This window comes from Sarcophilus harrisii, chromosome 5, assembly GCF_902635505.1.
Source record: "Sarcophilus harrisii chromosome 5, mSarHar1.11, whole genome shotgun sequence".
Taxonomy (NCBI): Eukaryota; Metazoa; Chordata; class Mammalia; order Dasyuromorphia; family Dasyuridae; genus Sarcophilus; species Sarcophilus harrisii.
The window spans coordinates 69,514,042-69,538,705 of record NC_045430.1 but is presented as its reverse complement, the minus strand read 5'-3'; the positions used below and the strand labels follow the sequence as shown (position 1 = coordinate 69,538,705).

General features: G+C 35.4%; 1 protein-coding gene across 1 annotated transcript; it reads left to right on the top strand.

Annotated features, from left to right (window-relative positions):
* Positions 1–1,319: 1,319 nt before the first annotated feature.
* Positions 1,320–17,927, top strand: YEATS4 (YEATS domain containing 4). The gene is made up of 7 exons (XM_031940699.1): positions 1,320–1,667; positions 4,740–4,859; positions 11,177–11,243; positions 11,341–11,435; positions 13,827–13,919; positions 14,000–14,087; positions 16,762–17,927. The coding sequence occupies exons 1-7, from the start codon at positions 1,617–1,619 to the stop codon at positions 16,929–16,931; spliced, it is 684 nt and encodes a 227-aa protein (XP_031796559.1). The 5' UTR covers positions 1,320–1,616; the 3' UTR covers positions 16,932–17,927.
* The last annotated feature ends 6,737 nt before the right edge of the window (positions 17,928–24,664 follow it).

Below are 24,664 nucleotides of genomic sequence, written 5' to 3'. Positions count from 1 at the left end.
GTCTTACACCTCATTCAGAGTTCCCCCACTATTTGCATTCTTTTACAATAAAGAGCTTTAAAAACCAAAAAAAAGAGTTTGTATTCTATTCTAGAAACCATTAGAGCTTGTTGAGCAGCAAAATGGCACAGTCAGACTTGTATTATAGGAATATTAATCGGGTTGTATTTCTACCATTCTATACTTGAATTTTATTTAACCCAAAGCATAGAATTTTACCTTTCTTTCTAATCATTTCTTTCCTATTTGATCCCATCTCTTGTGAAACTGTCAAACTCTTTTTGCTTACAATTTCTGACATTCAACCTATTGGCTATCCTTACCATCTTTGTACCATCTGAAAATTTGAAAAACATTATCAAAATCACTAATGAGAATGCTTACTAGAACAGAACCAACAACATGTGTTTGTACAATAAAGGAAAAAGGAATAAGGAGCTCTTAATATAAGGGGGGAGACAAAATGGAAATAACTTATTACATGGAGATAACTAAATGTATATAATACTATAACAACTAGGGAGGGCGCTAGCATTAAGAGACATCAGGAAAAGGCCACTTCTGCACATAAGGTTTGTCTATCTGGGGCAGAAGTTTCTAACCTGAAGCACAGAAATATTTTGATAATTGCATTTCAATACAATTGTTTCTTTTGTCATACTAAGTATCGTTTTATACATTTATCATTTTTTGAAAGGGTCCGAATGCTTCACCAGACTGAAAAGAGGGAGTCATGATGCAAATAAAAGTTCAATTAACAAGTAACAGTGTTAATTAAACTCAACATTTATTTAAACAATGAATAAATTTCAGTAAATGAACGGGGAATGGCGCGCAGGAGGCAGCTCATACAAATGAAACGTGATTAGCTTTCGGTGTGTTTGAGAGCCAGTTGTTAGATATTTATCAGCGCGCCTCTAAAGCACGATCTAAAATAAACGATCAAGGACGTCAGGAGAGCGGGAGAAGGGCATTTATTTTTCCCCTTTCCTCCAGGGTGAACAAGAGGCTGAGCTTCCGCCTGGCACCACGAGGGGGCGTTGCGTTCCGCCCCCTGCTCTCTATCATGGTTTAGGGCAGTCTATAAATCGGAAAGACCATAGTTGGGCGAGTTATTTAATGTCTGCCTCAGTTGTCTCATCTGCAAAATGGAGATAACACACCGCTCCCAAACTCCCGCCACCTTCCAGGGTTAGGAGAATTAAACAACGGGATAAAACTAAAGCGTGGTTGGAACAGTTAGCTCACGCCTTCCTCGCCTCAGCCCGCGCAGACGCAGCGGCACCGACGACGCAGCCAGCCCGCGCAGGCGCAGTGGCACGCCGCTAGCCCGCAGAAGGGCGCGCGCCCGGGCACGCGCGGCTCCCTTCACCCACTCCCTCCTCCTCCCCCCTCTTCTTCCCGCTCTCGCGGGACTGGATGGGCCTAAAGAACGCGCTGCCCAGCGAAGCAGGCGGGCTCGCGGCCCCTCGGGCCCCGGTGGTTCGCCTCCTCTCGGACTAGGCGGACAACGAGGCCCGGGCGGGAGGAGCGCTCGGCGCCGCTGAGGGGCCCCGGCCCTCTCTCCCCGGCGGCGGCGGCGGCAGTGGCGGCGGCGGCTTCTCCCCCGGTGCAATATGTTCAAGAGAATGGCCGAATTTGGGCCTGACTCCGGCGGGAGAGTGAAGGTTAGTGGCGGCGGGGTGGGGGTGGGGTAGCGGAAATGACTGGGAGAAGGATCGGGGTTGGTGAGAGCGGCCCCTGCTGTTTTCCTTCCGGTTCAACCGTTCCGACTCCGCCCCCTGTCTTAATTTCAGCCAAGGCTTCTCTGTATTTATGCCCGTGGGTGGCCGCAGGGAGGAGCAGTCGAGGAGGCGCTTCTTTTGACACGCATCAGTTTGGTGCCTCCCCTGTGCTGGGCGTCGGGGAGGCAGGTGTAATAAATGACGTAACCCCCTCGCTGAGGACGGGGTGGTACAGGGCTAGCGGTGCTTCCAACTGCGCTCGGACCCTATTTTTGATGAACAATAATAATAACTAGCATTGTCTTTTGATATTTTTATTAGTTATATTTTATGACGAGTATTAGTTATATTATTTATTCATATAAAGAATATTTTAATCAATAGTAGCTAGAATTATTTCTTCTGATATTTTATTAATTTTTATTAATAGCTACCATTTATTTACCGTTTGTTATTTTTATTAAAAATACTTAGCATTGCTTTATCTTTTTGCGTTTTATTAATAATTTTTGTTAATAATAGCTAGAATTTATCTTAGTAATTTTTATTAATAATACCATTTACTTCTCTTTTGATAATTTTATTAATAATAGTAGCATTTATTTATTTTTTTTTATTAGCAATAATAAAATACTTTGCAAATACTTAAAGCCCTCTACATATATTAACTCTGCTGATCTTCCAAACAACCCTGTGAAGGTAGGATGCTACTGTTATTCCCAATTTACAGAGGAGGAAACTGAGCCAGACAGAAAGTGACTTGTCACATTGCAGCAAACAACTTATATTTTAACTGAGGAGGTAAAGGAAGGCATAAGTGGTTCGGTGAATTAGAAAGCTGAATTTAGGAGAAAGGAAGACTAGAGTTCAAAATCTTGCGCCCCAAATAAGTCATTTAAATTTTAAGTCAGCTTTAGTTTTCAGAGTTCTTGGTGCTTTCAAATGCTTCATCATCAGAAACTACTATCTTGCCTGTGGAAATGACATTAATGAAGGGGTGCTAGCATAAAGAACTATTCAGAGCTGACTCCCCCAGTTAGAAAGAAGGCAAAGTTCTTGAGGTCAGGGACTGTCTTTTTCTCTTTGTATCCCCAATAGTACTTAACACTTAGCAAACCTTTAATAAATGTTTCATTTGTCTAAAATAAAGGATTAAGATTTGAGGGCCACCTCAGCTAGTTGTTACAGTGGATAGAGTTCCACACCTGGAGTCAGGAAGACTCATTTTCATGAGTCCAGATTCAGCCTCAGACACTAAACTGTGTTGTGTGATCCTGGACAAGTCACTTAACCTTGTTTGCCTCAGTTTCTTCATCTGTAAAATGATCTGGAGAAGGAAATGTCAAACTATTCCAGAATCTTTGCCAAAAAAACCCAAATGGGGTTACAAAGAGTGGGACACAACCGAACAACAAAAATAAAGGTCCCGTCCAGCTCCAAATCTATGGATCTGTATTACAAGAATATACAGAATAAATATAAAGAAAATAAATGCTGGGGGAAAGATACTTGACCTCTCAGTGTCTCAGGCAACTCTAATTTCCAGTTTTAAATCTGTGAACCTAATATAAAAGTATATATTCAAAATAAATGTAAAGAGAATTCTAGTCACAATGCCTTCGGAAACGCTTAAGACTAAAAGTTTCTGAGTAGGTGCGGACCACAGATTGAGAGCATTTCCTTATCTTTGGTTCCATATGTTAATGAAATCATAGAACTGATGCCATCCCCACCCCCAATCAATTTTTGTTTAAATATGAACATATATCTCCATTAGTAACTTAAAAGAAGATGATTTGTTTTGATCAAGGAATTCCCTGACCAGTGAAATCACAGATTAAGTTCCTGTCCCCAGCTCCTGGTACATAGTAGATGCTTAATAAATTCTTCTTGATTGATTGTTCTTACTGGAAGATTATCAGAATTTTAAGGTATTTGCTTGTTTTATCATCCCCCACTACATCCTACCCAGCTTGTGGTAGGAATGAATCTTGTGGTGAGGAGCTGTTTCAATGGCTGATAGAATGCACAGTAACAAGTGTGAACTTGTTAAATGTTTGATGATGGTAAAGGCTGCAAAAACAGCCTGTATTTAACCTACAGTGATGGAATTTTGGTCACTTAGTATGCTTTACTTTCCACAAACATATTATGATATATATGGTGTTTCAGAATCACATGTAATGAAAAACTTATAATAATTAGCATTTCTTTAGCATTTTAAGTTTTGCGAAGCACTTAAATAGTGTGGCATTTTATTTTATACTCATAACAGCCTTAGAAGATAGATGCTATTATCACCATTTTACAAATGAAGCAAGTCGAAACAGAGTGATCTTGCCCAAAATCACACAGCTAGTTATCTAAGGCTTTTGATTTGACTCAGTTGTTCCTGATTCCAAGTCTATCACTTTATTCACTGTCATCTAGCTGCCTCCTGCTGCGTTTTATTGTTTTTTGTTTTGTTTTTTTGCTGAGGCAATTGGGGTTAAGTGACTTGCCCAGGGTTATACAGTCAGGAAGTGTTAAGTGTCTGAGGTCAGATTTGAGCTCAGGTCCTCCCTGACTTCAAGGCCAGCGCTCTGTCCACTTGCTGCGCCTGCTATCTTTATTGTTAAAGGGCTTTTTTGGAGGGAACTCTGTTGCGTTTTCATTATCTAATCAATTTCATAAGCTCAATTATTTCCATTTGCATTGAATTAGTTTGAATTGGCAAGTAACAGTAAAATAGCATTAAAGCGTTTTAAAAATAGCATTTAAATAATTATTCCTTTTCACATTCAAAGTGTTTTGTACAATTATAACACATATTTTCCAAAAAAGAACTCTGTTATAATGTATAACTTTGGGCATTATAAATATTTATATAAACTGATGTACTATAAGGAAATGAGATTGTTAACATTGAATTATTAGACCCCTGAAGGTATAGTATATGATTAGGACTTTTGTCTTTTATTAATTTCTGAGTCATAATATAATGTTTAGTGAGTTTTAAAATAATTTCTTTTTTAGGGGGTTACTATTGTTAAACCTATAGTTTATGGCAATGTTGCTCGTTATTTTGGAAAGAAAAGAGAAGAAGATGGTCATACTCATCAATGGACAGTATATGTAAAACCATACCGAAATGAGGTAAGAGAAATATTTTTATCTTATGTAAATAATTATAGCAGTTTTTATAAATTTATTTTCATTGAAATGACTTAAAGTTCTTAAGATCATACATTTTTAGTGTGTCATTTTCATGGAAGGATAATTTTTAACTTACCCAAAGGTTATGATATTGCCACTTGTATGAATATTGCCACTAACTATATTAATCTAAAATTTGGGGTTTGTAAAGTATTCCTTGCCTGCAGCTGTCTTATATATTTTTTAAAATGTGATAAGGTATTATTTGTATAGTAACATAGTATCTTGCATATCTACTATTATATCCATATTACAAATTTACAACATTTTAAGATGAATTTTAATTAAATTTTTTGTCACTTTAAATTTTACACTAATAAACATGAATGTTTTCATACATACATAGATACAGTGTACGCATATATAGTATATAATACATGCATATTATGTAGTATATATACATATATGGATATCTATTCATATACATGTGTATGTATAACACATAGCCATATTGTTGTTATAAGTATAAAATAAAATGCAACACTATTTGTAAAGTGCTTTGCAAACCTTAAAGTGCTATAAAATGCTAATGTATTGTACATGTGTATAATATATACACATATATTTACATATACAAAGGAAAGGATAAAAGAATAGTGTATGAAATACTAATCATGTTTGTTTTTATTTGGGGGTTTAGTTTAGTTTTTGTTTTTTTCAGGTATATAATTCAGAATGATAGTTTAAAACTCTCCTACCTGGTTCTGTCTGAACTCTTTTCTTTACAGCAAAAAAAAAAAAATACCTTAGTGATAACTGTTTTCCCCTGGGTATTGGGAAGAAGAACATTACTATTACTGGCTAACTTCTCCCTCCTGACCCCTTACCCTTGATTAAAAACAAACCTTCTCGATAACAAGTAAACATAGCAAAACAAATCCTAAATCTATAAATGGGGGATAGGGCTAGATAGTGTAAGAAAGAAGATGGGAAGTCTTTCTGGGCAAAGAAATCAACCTTTATAAAAATAAAAAATAAAAATGGGGTGTATTATCTGAGGCCCCAAGATACAATTCACAGTTATTTATAGGTCTCTTAATTTTTACTCAAGCAGGCTCTTGGCTCAAGCCTGCCCTTTTACATCATAAACTCAGGGCAGCTCATTATATTTTAATACAAAGATGATTAATGTGGTCATACACTTTATAATTATAGTTATGCTCTTTATGTCATCAATTAACTCTAGAATTTCCTTAGGAAGTTTTGGGTTTTTTTGGTAGTTTTGATTACATAGGTTTTCCCTGGGTCTGTATTTCTTATTTTATCAAAATAATTTTAGTTGGCAAATAAATAAGCAAAGTAAAGCATCCCAGGGCTTATAATTTGCAGAGTTTAATAGAAATGATTTGTAGAAGCATTTTTTGTTAAAGTAAAGAAGTGGAAACTAATCTGTATCAAATAATAAATTGAATGGAAAGTATGGCCTAGGAATAACACCATAAGAAATAGCAAAACAGGTAGTAATCTGGGGAGACTAGTATGAAAACCTAGGAGTAAAGTGAGCATCAACAGGACAACAGTCTATATCGGAAAATCATAAAGAAAAAACACTGTGAAAAGATTTACAAATTCTTATGAGCTTCCTGACTACAGAGAATGGATATAAAATGTTACTGTAACAGGAAAGATCAATAATCACTGCCTTAGTTCTTTCCCTTTTTTTGTTATCTTTGCCCAGCTGAAGATAAAACCTCAAAGTTTATGTAATTTGCACTTAACTGTGCATTATTTGGAGCATTTTTTTCATTTGGCTGTTGATAGTTTGCCTTTCTTTTGAGAATTGTCTATATTTTTTGACCATATATATCTGTTGGGGAATGCTTGTCATTTATATATTTATTTATTTATTATTAAATTATTAAATATTATATATTTAGATCAGTTCCCTATATACCATGGACATCAGGCCTTTATCAGAGAAATTTCCTAGTTTTTTTCCCTGGTTAATTGTTTCCCTTCTAATTCAGACCACTTTGATCTTGCTTGTACTGAAGATCTCCTGTGATCTTCTCTGGCCCTTGTTTGGTCAAGAACTTTTTCTCCATTTAAATTTGTGAAAAATGTCTCTTCATCTATCCATACTTGTGAAAAGTGTCTCCATACTTTAATTTGTTGGTAATGTGACATTTTATATATAGGTTATGTATCTATTTGGAACTTGTTATGTGGTATTAGATATTAGTTTAGTCAAATTGCTGCCACTCTGATTTCTAGCATTCCTGGAAAAAAATTTTTTGGAGTCCTTATCTCCAGTAGCTGGAATCTAGAAATCCTACCTCAGTCGGTAATGACTAGCCATTATGTTAAACTATAAAGAAAAACAAAAGACAGTACCTGCCTTTAAGAAGTTCACAATTTAATGACTATTAAGGGGATTAAGGGAGAGAAGAGGGATGACATGTTTTTTGGGGGGAGTTCTCATCAAGAATGCTTGATTCTTTGTTCTATTAAAGGGTCATTCCCTCTCCCCCCTATTCTATAATTATATTCAGCAATTTATTCTTAATTATGTATACATTGGTCTTTTGCCTTTTGGAATATTATTGTAAGATTTCTTCTCCATTAGAGTAGCAGCTGCAAAGTTCTGTGCAATATTTATTATGGTTCCATGGCTGAATTATTTTCTTTTCAGATAATTGCATTAATTTTTGTTTATAATTTGGAAACTCTAGATTTGGGTTTCTAAATTTCTGGGAATTTTCATTTTGAAATTTCTTTTAAGAAGTAATTGAATTCTTTCTGTTTTTAACTTTGTTTTCTGGTTTTGATAGGTTTAAGCAGTTTTTATTCCTAATTTCTTAAATATAGAATCTATGGGGGTTTTTTTTGTTTGTTTTTTTTTTTAATTGATCATGGCTTTTGAGAAGTTAAATTATTTCTCCTTGTATTCCAGGCTCTTTAAAAAGTATAGATAACTTTTAATTTTTTTAAAATTTTGTTCTAATATTTATTTATTATGTCATGGTATTAATGATTTCTACTTGATTCAATTGGCCAGTAAGCTAATTTAGTCAGGCACTTTGCTAAGCACTGAAAAGACAAAAAAGGCAAAAAGTAGTCCTTGTTGTCAAGTCTAATAATTTTCATGGGGTCTCTCTATTGGATAAGATCTTCTGTTCTAATTTATATATTTATCTCTCCATTCTTTATTCCATAGGCCTTGTTTCACTGAATTTTTAAAATTTCACTTCCTTTCTCCAAGATACTTTTGTACCCCTTGTAGCCAAGATTTTTTTTTTTTTCTACTTTTGGTTGTTGTGGAGTTACTCTCCTGAACTCTTGATTAGGGTGGGCAGATTCTTTTTGGTCCTGACCTCAGTTTCCAGTTTGTCTGTGCTTAAAGTTTGCAAACTTCTAGAGAGTCCCATTTTGAGCCCTCTCTCCCCTGAATTATCATCAGAGTGCTACTAGAGGTTTCTTAATCACCACAGCACTTCTTGCTCTTCTGGATCATTTTCTTGTATGTGCTCTGGCTTTGACAGTGCAACTCCTTTCATGGCTCCCAAAAACTTCTGGGTTTTTTGTGTAGTCCTGGGTGGATGGGAACCCTTCTCTTACTTACTCTTTTAATTTTCTGATCATTGTTCAGTCTGGTGCTTGTTTGAGATCTCTGTTGCAGTACATGTATAAAAGAAAGCCAAGCTCATCTGAAACTATTCAAGCAATCATCTTAACCTGCTATCTATAATGACACTTTAATATGTGCTAAACACTTAAGGACAAATTATGTCAATCTGTCAGTAAATATTTAAGGTCATGCTATGTGCCAGAAACTTTGCTAAGCTCTGGGAATATCAAAGAGCAAAAGAAGGTTAGAGAGAGCAAACAAATATGTACAAACAGGTCAGATTCAGGATAAATTGGAAATGATTAGCTGGGGAATCGCACTGGAATTAAGAGGAGTTGGGGAGAACGCTTCTTGCAGAACAAGGGATTTCAGCTGAGACTTAAAGAAATCTTAAAGGAAGCCAGGGAAGGTGGAGAGCAGACATGACAGAGCATCCCAGGCCCCTGGGGACAGCCAGAGAAAATGTTTGGGACTGAGAGATGGAGTACATTGTTTATGCAACAGCAGAAAGCCAGAGCCACTGAGTCTGAGAGAACCTCTCAGGGTACAGGTGTAAAAAGATAGGAAAGATAAGAGTGGCTATGTCATGAAGGACCTTGGAAGCCAATTGTGCTGGGTATTTGAAGTACAAGAAAGGAATCAGAAATGGTCAGTGTTCTCAAGTTTACAGTCTTATACAGCAATAAACTATTTTAGACAGTAAGTACCAGGACAAGAGCTCATTCAAAAACTTTAAAGTTTCAACGGAGAGGGATAGAGAACAATCTTCATAAAAGATAGTCTTATTTTTTAAAAGGTAAGTATTTCATCAGGGACACCTGAGAAAAGACCTTTCTAGGCCTGGTGGATGAGATGAGCAAAAGAATAGTTGCTAAGGCAGAGCAGAATGACAGCCAGAGCCTATGACTAGTTCATGGCTGTAACATAGGATATAATAATGGAAATATTGTGAGATTAGACTCGGAAAGCGGGGCTGGGAGAATAGGACCAGATTGACAGTCTTGAATGCCAGCTTTAAAGGCTTATTTATCCTTGGGCAGTGGGAACCCACCACCAGTTTTCTGATTAGAGTAGGGGAACAGCTACAGTATTATTGCAGTTTTCGGGCAAGGGAGAATGGAGACTTGCACTAATTGGATGGCATTGGGAAGAAGAGGCTAGATGCCATAGCTGTTGTGAGATAAACTTAATTACATTTCCCTTGTAATAGGACACAAGAGAGTAAAGAGTCATGACAAATTCCCAAGAGTTCAAGCTAAGAGCCATCATCAAAAATTGTCATAGGAGAGTAAAGCATAGGTGAAATGTCATAAAGAAGCCAATCTCTGTCCCTGGGGTGCTCTCTTCCATGCTTTTTGTAGCCATGCTCTCCAGGGTTTGTGGGTGATTTACTCCATTGCAAGGGAAATGGCAGGGAGGAGAAGCTAACCTGATCTCATAGGGATGGAAAGATTCAGCCAACAGTTTACAGGCATGTGTGCTTGCGAGGTCTTGTGTGTGCTAAGACCACACATTGTCCCTGCCCTTCTGGAGCTTGCAGAATAAAAAGGGAATGAGAAAAGCATGCAATAAGTCCTGTGATGAAATCCAGGTCATTTAAAGAGTGGCATGAGTAATACAAATGATCATTTTGAAGAGTGGAATGGGAAACCGCAAAAGCTCCATGAAGCGAACTGGGACTTCGAAGTGTTTCAGGAGAAAGTTCTTAGAGGAATTTCAGAATCATTTTAAACAATAACTGATCCATTTGAGTAAATGCCTGAAAATAGCATTCATTTGAATTTGTAAGTTACTATATATTTGTTAGAAAACAATTCTACTTGGTTTATAGTCATATAGCATTTTTAAACATTCTTAAGAGGCCAAACTCCTTAGTTATTAGATGAAAAAATAGGGGCCCATAGTAATGTAAAGACCTTTTTAGGGGTCTTATAGCTAGATAGTGGCAGAGACTAGAATCCAGTTCTCTTATCTCTTTACACTTCATAATAATTTCTAGTTAAGGAACCTAAGAAGTAAAGCAACAAATGACTTGGGAATCTTAGAGCTGGAAAAGACTTTATATCTCAACCAAGCTTAAGGAGCTAAATCACAAGTTTCCTCTACTACATCCTAGAACTCCAGTTTCCATAAAAAGTCTTCCAATGATAAAGAACTTATTACTAAGGCAGCATTAATTCTTATTTTTTCCTCTTTGAGCCAAAATTTGCCTCTCTGCAAAATTAATTGTTTACTCTATTCATGTTTACTTTGGCAGGTCTTAAACTATACATTTATTTTGTTTATGGATAATTAAATATGGGGTTTATGGTCATTTCTACCAAAAGCTAAAGCTCAAGACCCTGGTAAGGCACATAATGATCCATTTTTGTTAATTTTTTTTCTCCTTTAGAAAAATTCTAGTCAACAGCTCTTTTCTGGGAGCATTATCTTATATAGGTAAATTTCCTATAATCCAAATCTGGACTCTAAAAATAGTTTAACTGGGGGGCTAATTCTTTGTAAGACAACACTATTTACCATCAACTTTTCTATACAATTAAAAAAATTGAATTTTCAAACCAATAGTATTTGGAGGCACTCATCTTTTTTTTTTAATTAAAATATTGCCTGTGCAGTTTACTATCCCCTTAATGCATTTAATTTGCAGATAGGAAAACATAATCTTATCATTGTGCTTATATTTTAGGATATGTCAGCATATGTGAAGAAAATCCAGTTTAAATTGCACGAAAGCTATGGCAATCCTTTAAGAGGTATTATTTTGATTTTTAATTTATAACATTAAAAAAAACCCAGCAATTGTTTGCATTTACATTATTGGTTGTTTTGTTTTTGTTTTTGTTTTTTCAGTTGTTACTAAGCCACCATATGAAATTACAGAAACAGGTTGGGGTGAATTTGAAATAATCATCAAAATATTTTTCATTGATCCTAATGAGAGGCCTGTAAGTAACTTTAAAAAGTTTTGGTTTAATGACTCCATATGTATAACTTGTAATATAATATGATCAAATTGCTTCTTTCTGAGAACTCAAAATTGGGAGAGAAGGGTTAAATTGTTTTCACATGTAATTGGGAGGCATTTAAAATATTAAATTAAAAAACTGGAAGAATAAAAGGGATTCTAAAATAATAGATATCATGAAACTAGTGATGGATTTAAAAAAAAAAAAAAAACATTCTGAGAATGGGTCCATAGACATCACCATACTTCAATAGGGGTTCATGGTGCAAAAATAGTTTAGACCTGATCTAGGCCAATTCCCTCCCAACCTCCATTCAGATATTTCCACAGTGTGCTGACAATGTGGAACCATTTTTTGAAAAATGCTCCCCATGTTAATTAAGCAGTCTTGTTAGACATTGCATGTGCTCTCAGTTGATATGTTGGTTAGTTTTGCCAAACTGTTTCTCTCCTGTTTACTTTTTATTACAAGGAATGTGGTTGGGGAAAGAATAATGTATTTGGCAATGAAGATATTAAATATGTGTTTGTAAATATATATATACATACATGAACTGAATATACCTCTCTTTCAGGAGTGAGCAAATAATTTAGACCGTAGACTAGAGTTAAAATAAAATTTTTAATGATTTTTTTACTTGATGCCAACATTAATACCTTGTTTTAGAATATGCATCAAGTTAGTGATATGACTACTTAGTCTCACTGGTTTTCCATTGTTAATTATTGATTATAATTAATAATTGATTGTTGACTTATGATTACTTTTTGAGTGTACCTCAGACAGTTACCTACTTGACTAGAGCTCATTACTTTTGCCACCTCTGTTCTTTATAGAAATGTGGTGTTCATTTTAAACAAGACATTTTCATTTTATTAGCATTTGTTATGTACTTAGCTGCAGACTTCAGCATCACACATAATGTATACAAGACATTTCTTCTTTACTGGGTTTTCCCCAATATTCCTGATTTGTTTGCTTAAGAAAAAAAAAAAAAACTTGGTAATGTGGAATTTTTAAACCTATTTTGGGGCAGCTGACAGAACAGTGAATAGAACCAGGCCTGGAAACTGAAAGGCCCAAGATCAAATCCAGCCTTAGATTTTTACTCTGAGACCTGCTATCTGTTAAATGCTATCTGCCTTGGTTTCCTCACCTGTAAGATAGTTCACAGGGTTGTTATGAAGATCAGAAGTGCTATTTGTAAAGCATTTAGCACAGTGCTTGGTATGTAGTAGATATCATAACCATATTATTATTATTATCATATTATTATATATTAAATTATATAACAGTGGATTCAACATTGTCTCTGGAATTGCCATCACCTGTTGACATGATTCGCTTTTTGAAGACAAAGGGATTGAAAACAATATTAATCTTTACTATTTGCTCTCTTTTACTATTAACTCTTTTCACAATTGAACGGCTTTTAACAGATCATTCATTACTGATTTCATTCCCTCTCTTCATAATAGGAAAGTGTCACTGTTAGTCTCTAACAGAAGGGAAAATTGTATAAAGACATTAGGTAATTTCTTTCACTAAATCAGTGGAACAAATTCTAGAATTCAACATGGTATGGTCAGTAGACCATTGGAATTGATGTTGAGATACTTAATCAGTTGAACCAATCATTTAAATAAGCATTTATTAGTTTACTCTATGTCTAGACATTGTATTTAAAAAAAAAAAAAAAAAAAACAAATTGTCCCAGCTCTCAAGAGGATCATGTTCTAAAGGAAAGACATCATATAGCTATTTATGTGTGCACATATATAAATATATGTATATATGGGCATATGCATATAGTTCTATATTATGTAAGCTAGATAGTGTCTATATACACATATATAGAGAACTATATATATCTGTGTGTAAATAGATATATGTGCATATGTATAGACTTATACATTACACATATATGGAGGTCTTGGGTGTGTATATGTGTGTGTGTGTCTCAGTCTCAGAGGAAGCAAGTAGTGGCAGTAGCAGGGGGTGATCAGAAAGGGCCAAAAGCAAAGGTAGAACTTGAGCTAAGCTAATTATTAAAGGACATCTGGGAAGATAAGAAGCAGATGTGAGAAGAGGGGGCATTACAGGTATAGGGAATGGGAAGACCTGAATTCATTAAAACCCTCTCAGTCTCAGTTTCCTCATCTATAAAATACAGATTATAATAACACTGTCTTATACGGTTGTTGTGAAGATCATAAAAAATTATGTAAATCATTTGTCAATCCTAAAAAATCTACGTAAGTAAATGTTGTACTGGCACTATCTTTGCATAGTGCAGTCACAGGACTGATAAATATTTTTTGATGACAATGGAAAATATTATACTTATTTGTCACCTATTTTTATTTATAGGTAACACTTTATCACTTACTAAAGCTGTTTCAGTCAGACACCAATGCAATGCTGGGGAAAAAGACTGTGGTTTCTGAGTTCTATGATGAAATGGTAAGAATTTTTTTAAGATGAAAGCTCAAATCTTTTTTGAAGGAAAAGACTTAAAAGTTTATCTTCTATTATTGTTTTAGATATTTCAAGATCCAACAGCAATGATGCAACAGTTATTAACGACATCTCGGCAGCTAACGTTAGGAGCCTATAAGCATGAAACAGAATGTAAGTTTTGAATAGGCTACATGTCATTATTGCTTATTAAAAAAGTCTTCATTTAAGTAAATTATATGAGTGTTAAGATATAGCACAGTATACCCTAAATGTCTCCCAAAGTTGTGCTACTTATAGATTGTTTGTTTTTGTTTTTAATGTGTGGCAATTGGGGCTAAGTACTGGCCCAGGGTCACGCAGCTAGTAAGTGTTAAATGTCTGAGGCCGGATTTGAATTCAGGTCCTCCTGACTTGAGGGCCATCAAGTGCAACATTTAGCTGCCCCCGTGATACTTTTAGACATCAAAAAGTCAGATTCATAAGACACGTTTCTTGGGATTTTCCTCCTGCTTTTTCTATTTGTATTTCTCTTTTGTTAACACGAATTTTGATGCCCTCTCTTCACCGTAACATTTGTTGTATTTTAATATCTAATTCAAAATTCTTTGTAGAAAGAACTTGAACCTGCAAAATAATAATTTTCTGTCCTATGAATAGAAAACAACATTTTTTCATTTACATCAGCTATCATATAGTTTGGGGAAATTTGCATTTGAGAATTGTAAAATAGGGAATTAAAATATATTTCATTGTACAAAATTAATTCTGTTTTTATATTAACCTTAAAGAATACTGGACTGGAAAGAAGATGATATGGGTTCTAGTCCCATTTCTGCCTTGACCTTAAATAAACCTTTAACCATTTTTGTGCTTTTGTTTCCTCACCCTCAAGATAGAAATGATTATATTTGCTCTATTTGTTGTAAGAATAAAGTGAGATTATATTTGTGTGAGATCATCTTGAAATGGTAAAAAGTGCTATGGATATAAAAGGTATTGTTTACATTATGGGTCATTTCCTATCTGAATCATCATCATAGCCAGAATATTTCAAAATGTAACTTCTTTCTCATGTTGATGAACATCTCTACAGTAAATATCTATTCATAGAAGAAAACCTTTATTTTAAGTACCATTCAATGACAACTTTTCAAGTTATATTCATCTAAATAGGAGGGGATCAGGTGATAGAGAACAGTTCATTTGCAATGCAGAATGCAACAAGGAGAAAAATGTGAAATAAAGTTGTAAAAATAAATTGGAGTAAGCTGTGGAACACCTTGACTGTCAGAGTCAGAAGTATAGATCTGATTCAGTAAGCATCAAAACACTGGATATTTTTTAATTGACAAGTGACATCACTGTGGTGCGTGCCTTAACATTACTTATAGAAGGGAATTTGAGAAGGGGACACACTTTAGTCAGTAAAAGATTTAAATTAAACTAAACTAAAGTTTCAGTGGGAGTAAAAGGAGGAGCCTACAGATAAACAAGACTTGGCAATTTATTGCTTTTGTGTGGGATAAAGAAACAGCAATGTCTTAAATGTCTTAAATAACTTAGCAGCCTGGTATACCAGAAAGGGTAAGAGTGCCATTAAAAGCAATAGAGAAGTTGGAGAAATAATATGTGGAAGGCTCCTTTTAGACCTTTTGTGCTGATAGGGCATCCTGGTGGAGAGAGCCAGGAGGCAGCTGAAAATACAGTACTATTCCTAGAGAAATGTTGAGCCCAAAATTAAGGATTTGTAACATAATTGAGAAAAAGATTGAAACCATGTAAGTGGAAATTCCAAAGGAGGACCGAATATGAGGATAGATTCGTGTTTTAGAGCTAAGAAGAGAAAGAGTAGTAAAAGACAGGAGAAAGAATCAGAGAACAAGAAGCATAAGAGTGGGGTTATAGGAGTTAAGAAAAGGGAGGATAATCCAGTGTTTTATGCTGCAGAGGAATCAAATAGGATGATGTCAGAAGACAACTGAATTTGATAAAGGTCATAGAATCAGTTTCAGTAGAGTGGTGTGAACAGAACCGGGTTACGAGGGGCTGGAGAATGAGTGAGTAGTGAAAAAAAAAAAGAGGCAGCAAGTTCAAGATACTACTATTTGAGAATAAACCAGAAGAGGGAAGGGGAAATGATAGCTTGAGGAGTTAAGAAAAATAAGTAAAAGCTTTTTCTTACTGTTTCAAAGGTAAAATAGACTCATGTTTGTAAGGTGAAGGAATGAACTCAGTAGAGTAGAAAAAACTGAAAATGCATGAGACAAAATGGAATGATTACTAATGAAACCAGGGTTTTGTTGGAAAGGGTTGAAAGAGATGGGATCCAAGGGACAGTTAAATACATTAATTTCTGCTAAGATTAGGAGAGTTAAAGGAAGTTCAGTTTCCCAGTACAGTTTTCTTTAGCCATTCTCTAGCTGATAGAGGCATTGGCTTTGTTTAGCTTTGTTTCTAGTTCTTTGCTACACAAATACTTGCATGTATATGGACCTTTTCTTTTGTCATTGACCTCCTTAGAGAGGTCAAAGTGGAATCTCTTAAGTCAAAGGATATTTTAGTCACTCTCTTTGAATGATTCTCAGTAATTTATCAGAATAACTGAACCAGTTCACAGCTCCACCAATAATGTATAAATGCACTTGTGTTCCCACATTCCCTCTAACATTAACTATTCCCATCTTTTATTATCTGCCCATTTTGAGTGTGAGGTAAAACTTAAGGATTGATTTTCCCATATTTGCCAAAAATTATGGAAAACCTTTATCTGAAAATAGTACTAAAATCATGGCATATGTATTGAACATATGAAAATAAAGTGATTTATCTTTTTTTTTCTTTTCAGTTGCTGAACTTGAAGTAAAAACCAGGGAAAAATTAGAAGCTGCCAAGAAAAAAACAAGCTTTGAAATTGCTGAACTTAAAGAGAGATTAAAAGCAAGTCGTGAAACTATCAATTGTTTAAAAAATGAAATCAGGAAGCTTGAAGAAGATGATCAAACTAAAGAGATATAAAAAAAGAAAATCTTACAAAGACTTAGTAGGGAAGCAACTGAAAATAAAGAGGGTTTGTAAAATGGAGCAAATGCTATTGTGTTTCTTAAAGAAACTTCAGGCAGAGTTGTGCTTTCTTAGCAAAGACTCCAAGGATTTGAACCTCTTAAACAATTTGAATGTAAAATCTGCATATGTAATTATAAAGTGCATTGTATAGGCATTTTGCTGATCCATTGAGGGCATTCCTATGACTTCAAGCACAACCTCTAGTTTATTGTTATTGTTGGTTTTTTTTTTTTAACTGCATTGTGTATAAAGCTTGGTAACTTTAGAGAGAAATTTTCACTGTAAAGTATAGCTTTTGCACAAATTTTGTATTTTTTCAGAATGTAGAATTAGGGTTTAAAAAATGGACTTAACCTGCTTCCAGCAGACTCAAGCCGGTTTTGTATGTGCTACGGAGGTCACTCACAGAAGAGAACTTTTGCTCGCCTGCAATGATCTCTCCATGTGAAGATCACGGACTTAAGAATGTTGGTCACCACTGGATCTGTAATGGACATGAAAGGGTTTTTAGCGGTGTGAAGGAGATTGCACGTGTAAGCTGCACAGCTCCAAGGACCCCTGGGACAAAATTGAACTGCTTTTTCACATCTAAGTTTTGAAGGGAGTCTTGGTATTCTCTCTAATGGGTTAAGATCAGTGCAGCTCTACAGGAGTCTCTTCAAGGAATTGTCAGTGTGTTAGTTCCCATTTAGGGAATAAGGACTGACCCTGTGGATTCACCAATGTGGCTAGGAAACTTCTGCCAGTGCAGCCCAGTGAACGTGCCTAGGATCCCAGCTAGTGTGTGTCAGGGATGGGATTAGAACCCGGATCTTCCTGGCTCTGCCTTCAACTCTGACCACTAGACCCCACTGCCTCTCATTTACTTAGGCATTATCTGAAGAAGTTGAAGAACATATTTTCATTTTTGAATATAGTTTGTAAATAAATATTTGAAGATGAAATAAATCTTGATGGAGTTATTTAAATTTGTGAATGATTGTTTTACTAATTATACTTTTGTAAATGATAATCTGAAGCTTTCTTAATGTCATGATTTAGAATAGGAATTTTTTGATCTGGGATGGACCACACATTATTTGAGTCATCCCCTTCATTTTTGCAAAAAAAAAAAAAAAAAAAATTGCCAAATACCTTATGAGCAGAACTAAGAACCTACACTCTTTTTATATTTGCCACTGAAAAGCAACTAAATGCTATGTCCCAGTTAAAGGAAATGGGGAATGTGTACTTGATAGATTAGCATGTCTTCCCATCCATCCATCAGGCACTGTTGAGCACTCACGGCCAGGTGCTAGGCAGAGAGTCCAGAAAACCCAACCCATTACATAACCGCTGGGGAAGGCAGCATGTCTACTTTCAGTCTGACTCCTTGTGACCCCATTGGGGGTTTTCTTGGCAAAGATCCTGGAGGGTTTGCCATTTCCTTCTCCAGCTCATTTTACAGAAGAGGAAACTGAGGCAGGCAGCAGTAAGTGTCTGAGGCCAAATTTGAACACGGGAAGGTGAATGTTGACTCCAGACTCAGAACTAGGCATTTTGCCACCTAGTTGTGCCCTGGGTCTTTTCCATTGCTCGATTTCCTTCATGTATTATCACTGTTACACCTGGTTGCCCCAAAGCAACAACAGCAAAAATATATACAAATTATTAAATACAAGGCAAGTTTTGAGAGAAGAGGTCACCAAGAAGCTGGTCCCAGGAAGGATTTTATGTAGAAAGGGAGTGCTTGAGCTGGGGAAAGGGAAGAGAGACAGGGTTCTAGGACAGTCACTGTCAGGGCCCTCCAAAGGAGCAGAGAGTGTCCTAGGAGGACCAAAAGAGGTCCAGGGATGGGAAAGGAGATGACAAAGTCTTGAAAGTCGTGGGGGCCAGATTCTTAAGAGCTTTAAAAATCCAGAAAAGGACTTCATGTTTTCTCTTTGTGGCAAAGTCACTAGAATAGGGGTGACCAAACCTTTTCAAAAGAAAATTAGTTTGGTAGCTAGGTTAGGGTGGGAGAGATGAGGAAAACAAATTAGTGGGAAAGCTATTGGAGCAGTCTCAGGGTCTCATGAGTGGCGTGGGAGAGATACGAGGTAGAAACAGATTGAACAATGGATGAGGTATCTGGGGTGAAAGATAACAAACCTGGAAGGATGAGTTTGCAGAGAAAGGTAGTGAACAGATCCATGGAGTCTCCTGATTCTTTTGTAAACCAGACTTGAACCACAAATGATATTGCTGAGCTTTTCCACTCACTTGTGAATCCCTTGAAGGTCAAGGCCACTGTGCTACCTTCGTCTTGCCTGTTTTGTGAACTTCAATCATACATGCTGATGTTCAAGCTTCTCCCATGTATGCATATTCTGTTTCAGTAATCTGTCCTGTCCTTGAACAGTTTAACATGAAATGAAAGCTTGGTACATTCACGTTTTCATTAAACTACAGACCTCACTGATTTAATTCTCATCTTCAAAGTGTTGCTTTTTTAAACTTAGTGACTCATACATAAATGCTTCTTATACCTTCAGGGGTGAAATAATTGTAGTAACTTTTTAGATTGTATTAAATACAAACACTAGGTGGCATGAGTACAAAACGGACTAAATTTTTACTAGTTTATTTTTAATATTTATATTATAATCAGATGTAATCAGAATTTCAAACACGTATTTCAACTAAAGTTTCCCCTGAAGTCACAGGATAGTTTAAAAGTGATACATTCATTTTGAAATAGCCTTTGAGTCAGCATTTTGTCATTTTGAGTCCTCATGATGAGAAAGTATATGACAAAGACAGGACCCACTGAGTGTTAACATTGAAAACTGATCAAATGCAAATATTTTACCTGACACTATTGGTATGAATTGGTAGCATTTAGTGGCAAATGTCACTTCCAACACTTTTCACAATCAAAATATACAATCTCTCAGGAAAGGCTACTGTAGTAGTCCCCTGTTCTGTCTGGAAAAGAAAAGGACAAACTTCAATGTCCCAAGAGAAAAGTTGCAGAATACTGGCTGCATCACCACCTGAGCTCACTGTAGAACAGCATAAAAGCATCTCCTCATTTTCTTTTTTTTTTTAAATTCAATTTTATTTTCAATTCTGAATTATTTCATGCTTTTCTCCTTCCCTTATCCACTGAGAAGGTAAGAAAAGTTAAAAGAAGAAAAAAACTAAACCCATTACAAATATGTATAGTTATGCACTTAGTCATGTCCCTTGCCCCCCCCCATTTTTTTTTAATTTAAGAAAAGAATGTGTACTTCAATTTATGCTTGAGTCCACTAAGCTTGTGCGCGCTCTCTCTCTCTCTCTCTCTCTCTCTCTCTCTCTCTCTCTCTCTCTCTCTCTCTCTTTCTCTCTCTCTCTCCCCGTCTCTTTGGGGATGGATATTTCATCAGGAGTCCTTTAAATTGTGGTTGGTCATTATGTTGATCAAACTTGCTAAACTTTGCAAAGTTCATTACTTTGACAATTTTGCTATTATTGTCTAAATTGTTCTCCTGTAAAGTTCTTAAAGATGACATTAGAAGAGGTAAAAGGAAAAAGCATTTTTATAAATATCTGCTATGTACCAGAGATGCTGTAATGAGAACTTTTACAAATATCTCATTTGATCCTTAAAATGACTCTGCAAGGTAAATACTGCTATTATCCCTATTTTAGTTGAGGAAACAGGCAAATAAACGCGTTGTCCAGGATCACACAACTAGTAAGTATCTAAGGACTGGCATTCTCTCCCCTGGATCACCAACATCTGGCACTGAGGGAAGTTAGAAGATGGGGAAGAGGGTTTGGGGAGAAGATAATGAATTCAGTTTTGATTGTAGTTTAAAATATCTACTAGAAATCCAGTTCAAGATGTCTGAAAAGCAGTCAGTTGGGAGAAGCAAGATTAGAGGTCAACAGAAAGAATGGAGTAGGAAAGGTGGATTTGAGCAATATCAGCAAGAAATGGTAACAAAATCCACAGAAGCTGGTGATATCACCAAGTGAAGTGGATAGAGAAGAGGGCAAGAGACAGGATTTTCAAGGACATCTACAGTTGGAAGTAATGATTTGTGTGAGGATTCAGCAAAGGGACTGAAAAGATGCTGTTTAGAAGAATTAGGGAGTGAAGTTATTTTCCCCTTATCTGTTGACTAGACCCCTTAAGTCTCACCTTTCTAAAAACCGGAGCTTATTTTTTCAATAACGAGGTGATTCAAGGCAATTCCAATATATTTGTGATAGAAAGAGCCATACACATTCAGAGAGAGAACTATTGGATCAAACCATAATATTCTCATCTTTTTCATTGTTTGCTTGTTTTTTTCTTCTTTTCTTTCCCCCTTTTATCTGATTTTTCTTGTGCAGCATGATAAATATGGAAACCCATACATTGGATTATTTGCTGTCTAGGGGTGGGGTGGGGAGGAAGGGAAGAAGAAAAAATTTGCAACATAAGATTTTGCAAGGGTAAATGTTGAAAATTATTTGCATATATTTTGAAAATAAAAATCTTTAATTAGAACAAAAGGAAAAATTAAATGTTTAACCTATACTGGATTACTTACTGTCTAGGGAAGAGGGAAGAAGGGAGAAACATTTGGAACACGGGGTTTTGCAAAAGTGCATGTTGAAAACTATTTTTGCATATATTTCTAAAAATAAAAAGCTATTATTATTATTTTTTAAGTGTTAATGAATTAATAAATAATTTTTAGAAAAGGCTGTAGGTTAACTTTCAGGCTCTAAATTAAAGAGAAATAGCACAACCTATTATAAAGAACATCACCTCATCCGAGGACTCCATAGGATAGCCAGAAGGTGGCAGCAACGATCACCCCAGGAGCTAAAGAAGCAGGTAGCAGAGGGCAATAGTAGAGGGAAAAGGATGAAATAGGCAAAATCTGATGAAATATAATAAGCCTGGCCCCAAGAGAGTGGGGTAGAGCAAGCCACATTATATTAAATTTATTTATAATAATTTCTCTGTTTTTTAGCACATGGTATATTTTTGAAAAGGTGCCATGTGGTTTTGAAAAATAGAAATATTCTTTCATTCAGAAGATACCATAAGTCTTTTTCAGATCTACCTTCCCCAGAAGTTTGATGGATTTTTAAGAAAAATGTTATTTATCTTTTTGGGTAGATTGCTCTAGCTTTGAAGAAAAAAGAACATTAAGATCTCTTGTAAATTACAATATTATATTACTATCTATCTTTGGGTTTTTTTGTGGTTCATTTAATCTACAAAACCAAATTGCCTTATGGGATCATATGGCTTTTGATTAGTTGTCTTATTGCCAATGAATATATCAAATGTGAGATTTTATTCCCCCTAGATAGCAAATGCAGTTTTGAGTAATAGTTCAATGGGTTTTATATTCAAATTTTTAAATCAGTGTCTTAGGACTTTAAGAAAGAAGCGTTAGACTTATTATTTGTGAACTAATGTGTTTCATGTGGTAATTGTTAGCTTAAAGAAGAACATGATTCCGTTTTTGTTTGGTTGGTTTTTTTTCTTTTTGGCTGGGACAATTGAGGTTAAGTGACTTGCCCAGGGTCACACAGCTAGGAAGTGTTAAGTGTCTGAGGTCATATTTGAACTTAGGACCTTCTGACTTCAGGGCTAGTAATTTATCCACTGAGCCACCTATCTGCCCCTGATTTAGTTTTTTAAGAAATTTTTTTTTCTACAGAATGATGAGTTCTAAACATTGCTTCCTCATGCAATTTGTGGTACAAAAATATGATAAAATATTACTTCACTGGAAAAAATGATGGATATATGATTACAAAAAAGCCTGGAAGACTTGTATGAATGGATGCCAAGTGAAGTAAACAGTACCAGCAAGATAATATACCCAATGACTACCACAATATAAATGGAAGAACAAAACTATTGAAACACAATACTACAAAATTACGATAACCAACCTTGGGCCCCCAAAAAAATAAATGATATTTCCTCCTGTTTCTTTGTAAAAGTTAGAGATTATCAGTAGAAAACATTGAATGTAACCTCAATCTTTTTTAATAATTTGTTTAGTTTGCTAAACTACACATACTCTCACCTACCCACCCACCCACCCACACTTTCAAAAAAAAAATGATAAGAGATGGATATCTGGAAGAGAGAGAACTTATTGTATACAGAGTGGTTATCCCATGCCTTCCTGTGTAAAGTTTTGGCAAACAAAGGAGAAGCTTTGAACTATGAATTAAGGCTTACTAATTCAACAAGCCCAATAGACACTACTCTTTTAAAAAACATCAGATCTGCTTAAATACAGTCATGTTTAGATCAGGATATTTCCTAGGATCAGGTAGAGTACTGGCCCCAAGTTCTGTAATTTTTGCAATATAAGGTCTAAGAAATAGATTTGTCAGAGAATATATTCTTTCTCTAAGCCAGTTTTCTTTTACTTAATGGTATTTTATTTTTTTGATTACATGTCAAGGTAGTTTTCTATATTTATCCTTGTAATCCCTCCCCTTTTCCCTTCTCTCTTCCCCAAGATAGCAAGCAATTATACATGTATGATCATTTTAAGTATATTTCCATATTAGGCATATTATGAAAGAAGACTTGGAAGAAAAGGGAAAGAATCATGAGAAAGGAAAAAAAACCCAAAAAATAAAAATAAAAACAGTATACTTTGATCTGCATTCATACTCCACAGTGCTTTCTTTGCCTTTTGTCATCATTTTCCATCATGAATCCCTTGGATATATCTTGCATCATTGCATTGCTGAGAAGTAGGTCTATCATAGTTGATCATCACACAATGTTGTTGTCATGTACAATGTTCTCCTGGTTCTTTCTGCCTCTCCACCAGTTTTTTCTTAAAATACAGTATGTAACCCAGATTTTTTAAAATATAAACTCCATTATTAACACTCTATATAGTATAATAATGCTCCTGATGTTAGACACTTACTGGAAACTATTAGAAAAATATTAAGCAAAATAAAATACTATAATGTGTGCCACATAAGATAATGTTCTTTAGTGTTGTCCAGGAAAGCCTGGCCTGTTTATTTTAAGACATACAATGCTCTGGACTTAATCAGTGAGTCTTCTGGTCAATGACAGGACCTTATTGATGAGAAATAGGGGTGGATGTAATAGGAAAAGAATGACTAACTCCCACTCCCATGCAAGTTCTCTTGGCTTGGTTGGTTCATGGCAATAATGGCTGTTAGCATCACTTGCTGGTTGCCTGAGTATTTTGGATTATTTTGGTTATTTGAATTCAAGGGATCTTCTGTGACTACACATACCTAAAACTATGACTCACAAGCTCTCACCAATGTGCTTACCATTAACAGTCAGTAGATGAAATTAGCTTTTAGCAGAGCTACGTATTAAGAAGGCACAGTAAGAACAGTGGTAGTTTAAAAAAAACAACCACTTTTTTGTTTTATTTTTCTTTGAACATTTTGTTTATTAGCTTATTTAATTTTTATTTCCATTTTTTCCTTTCCTCTCAACTTTCTCCCCTTCTCAACATAGCAATCAAACTGATATAGGATATACAGGTACAATCACATTAAGCATATTTCCAAATTAGTTATGTTATAAAATTAGAATTAGAATAAAAAGGAAAAATCATGATAAAGAACTCTATCACTGCAAGTTCTGAATCAATCAGGTTGTCTTTCAGGTAATTCCTATTGATGGAGTTTCTGTGCTAGGACAAATCATTCTG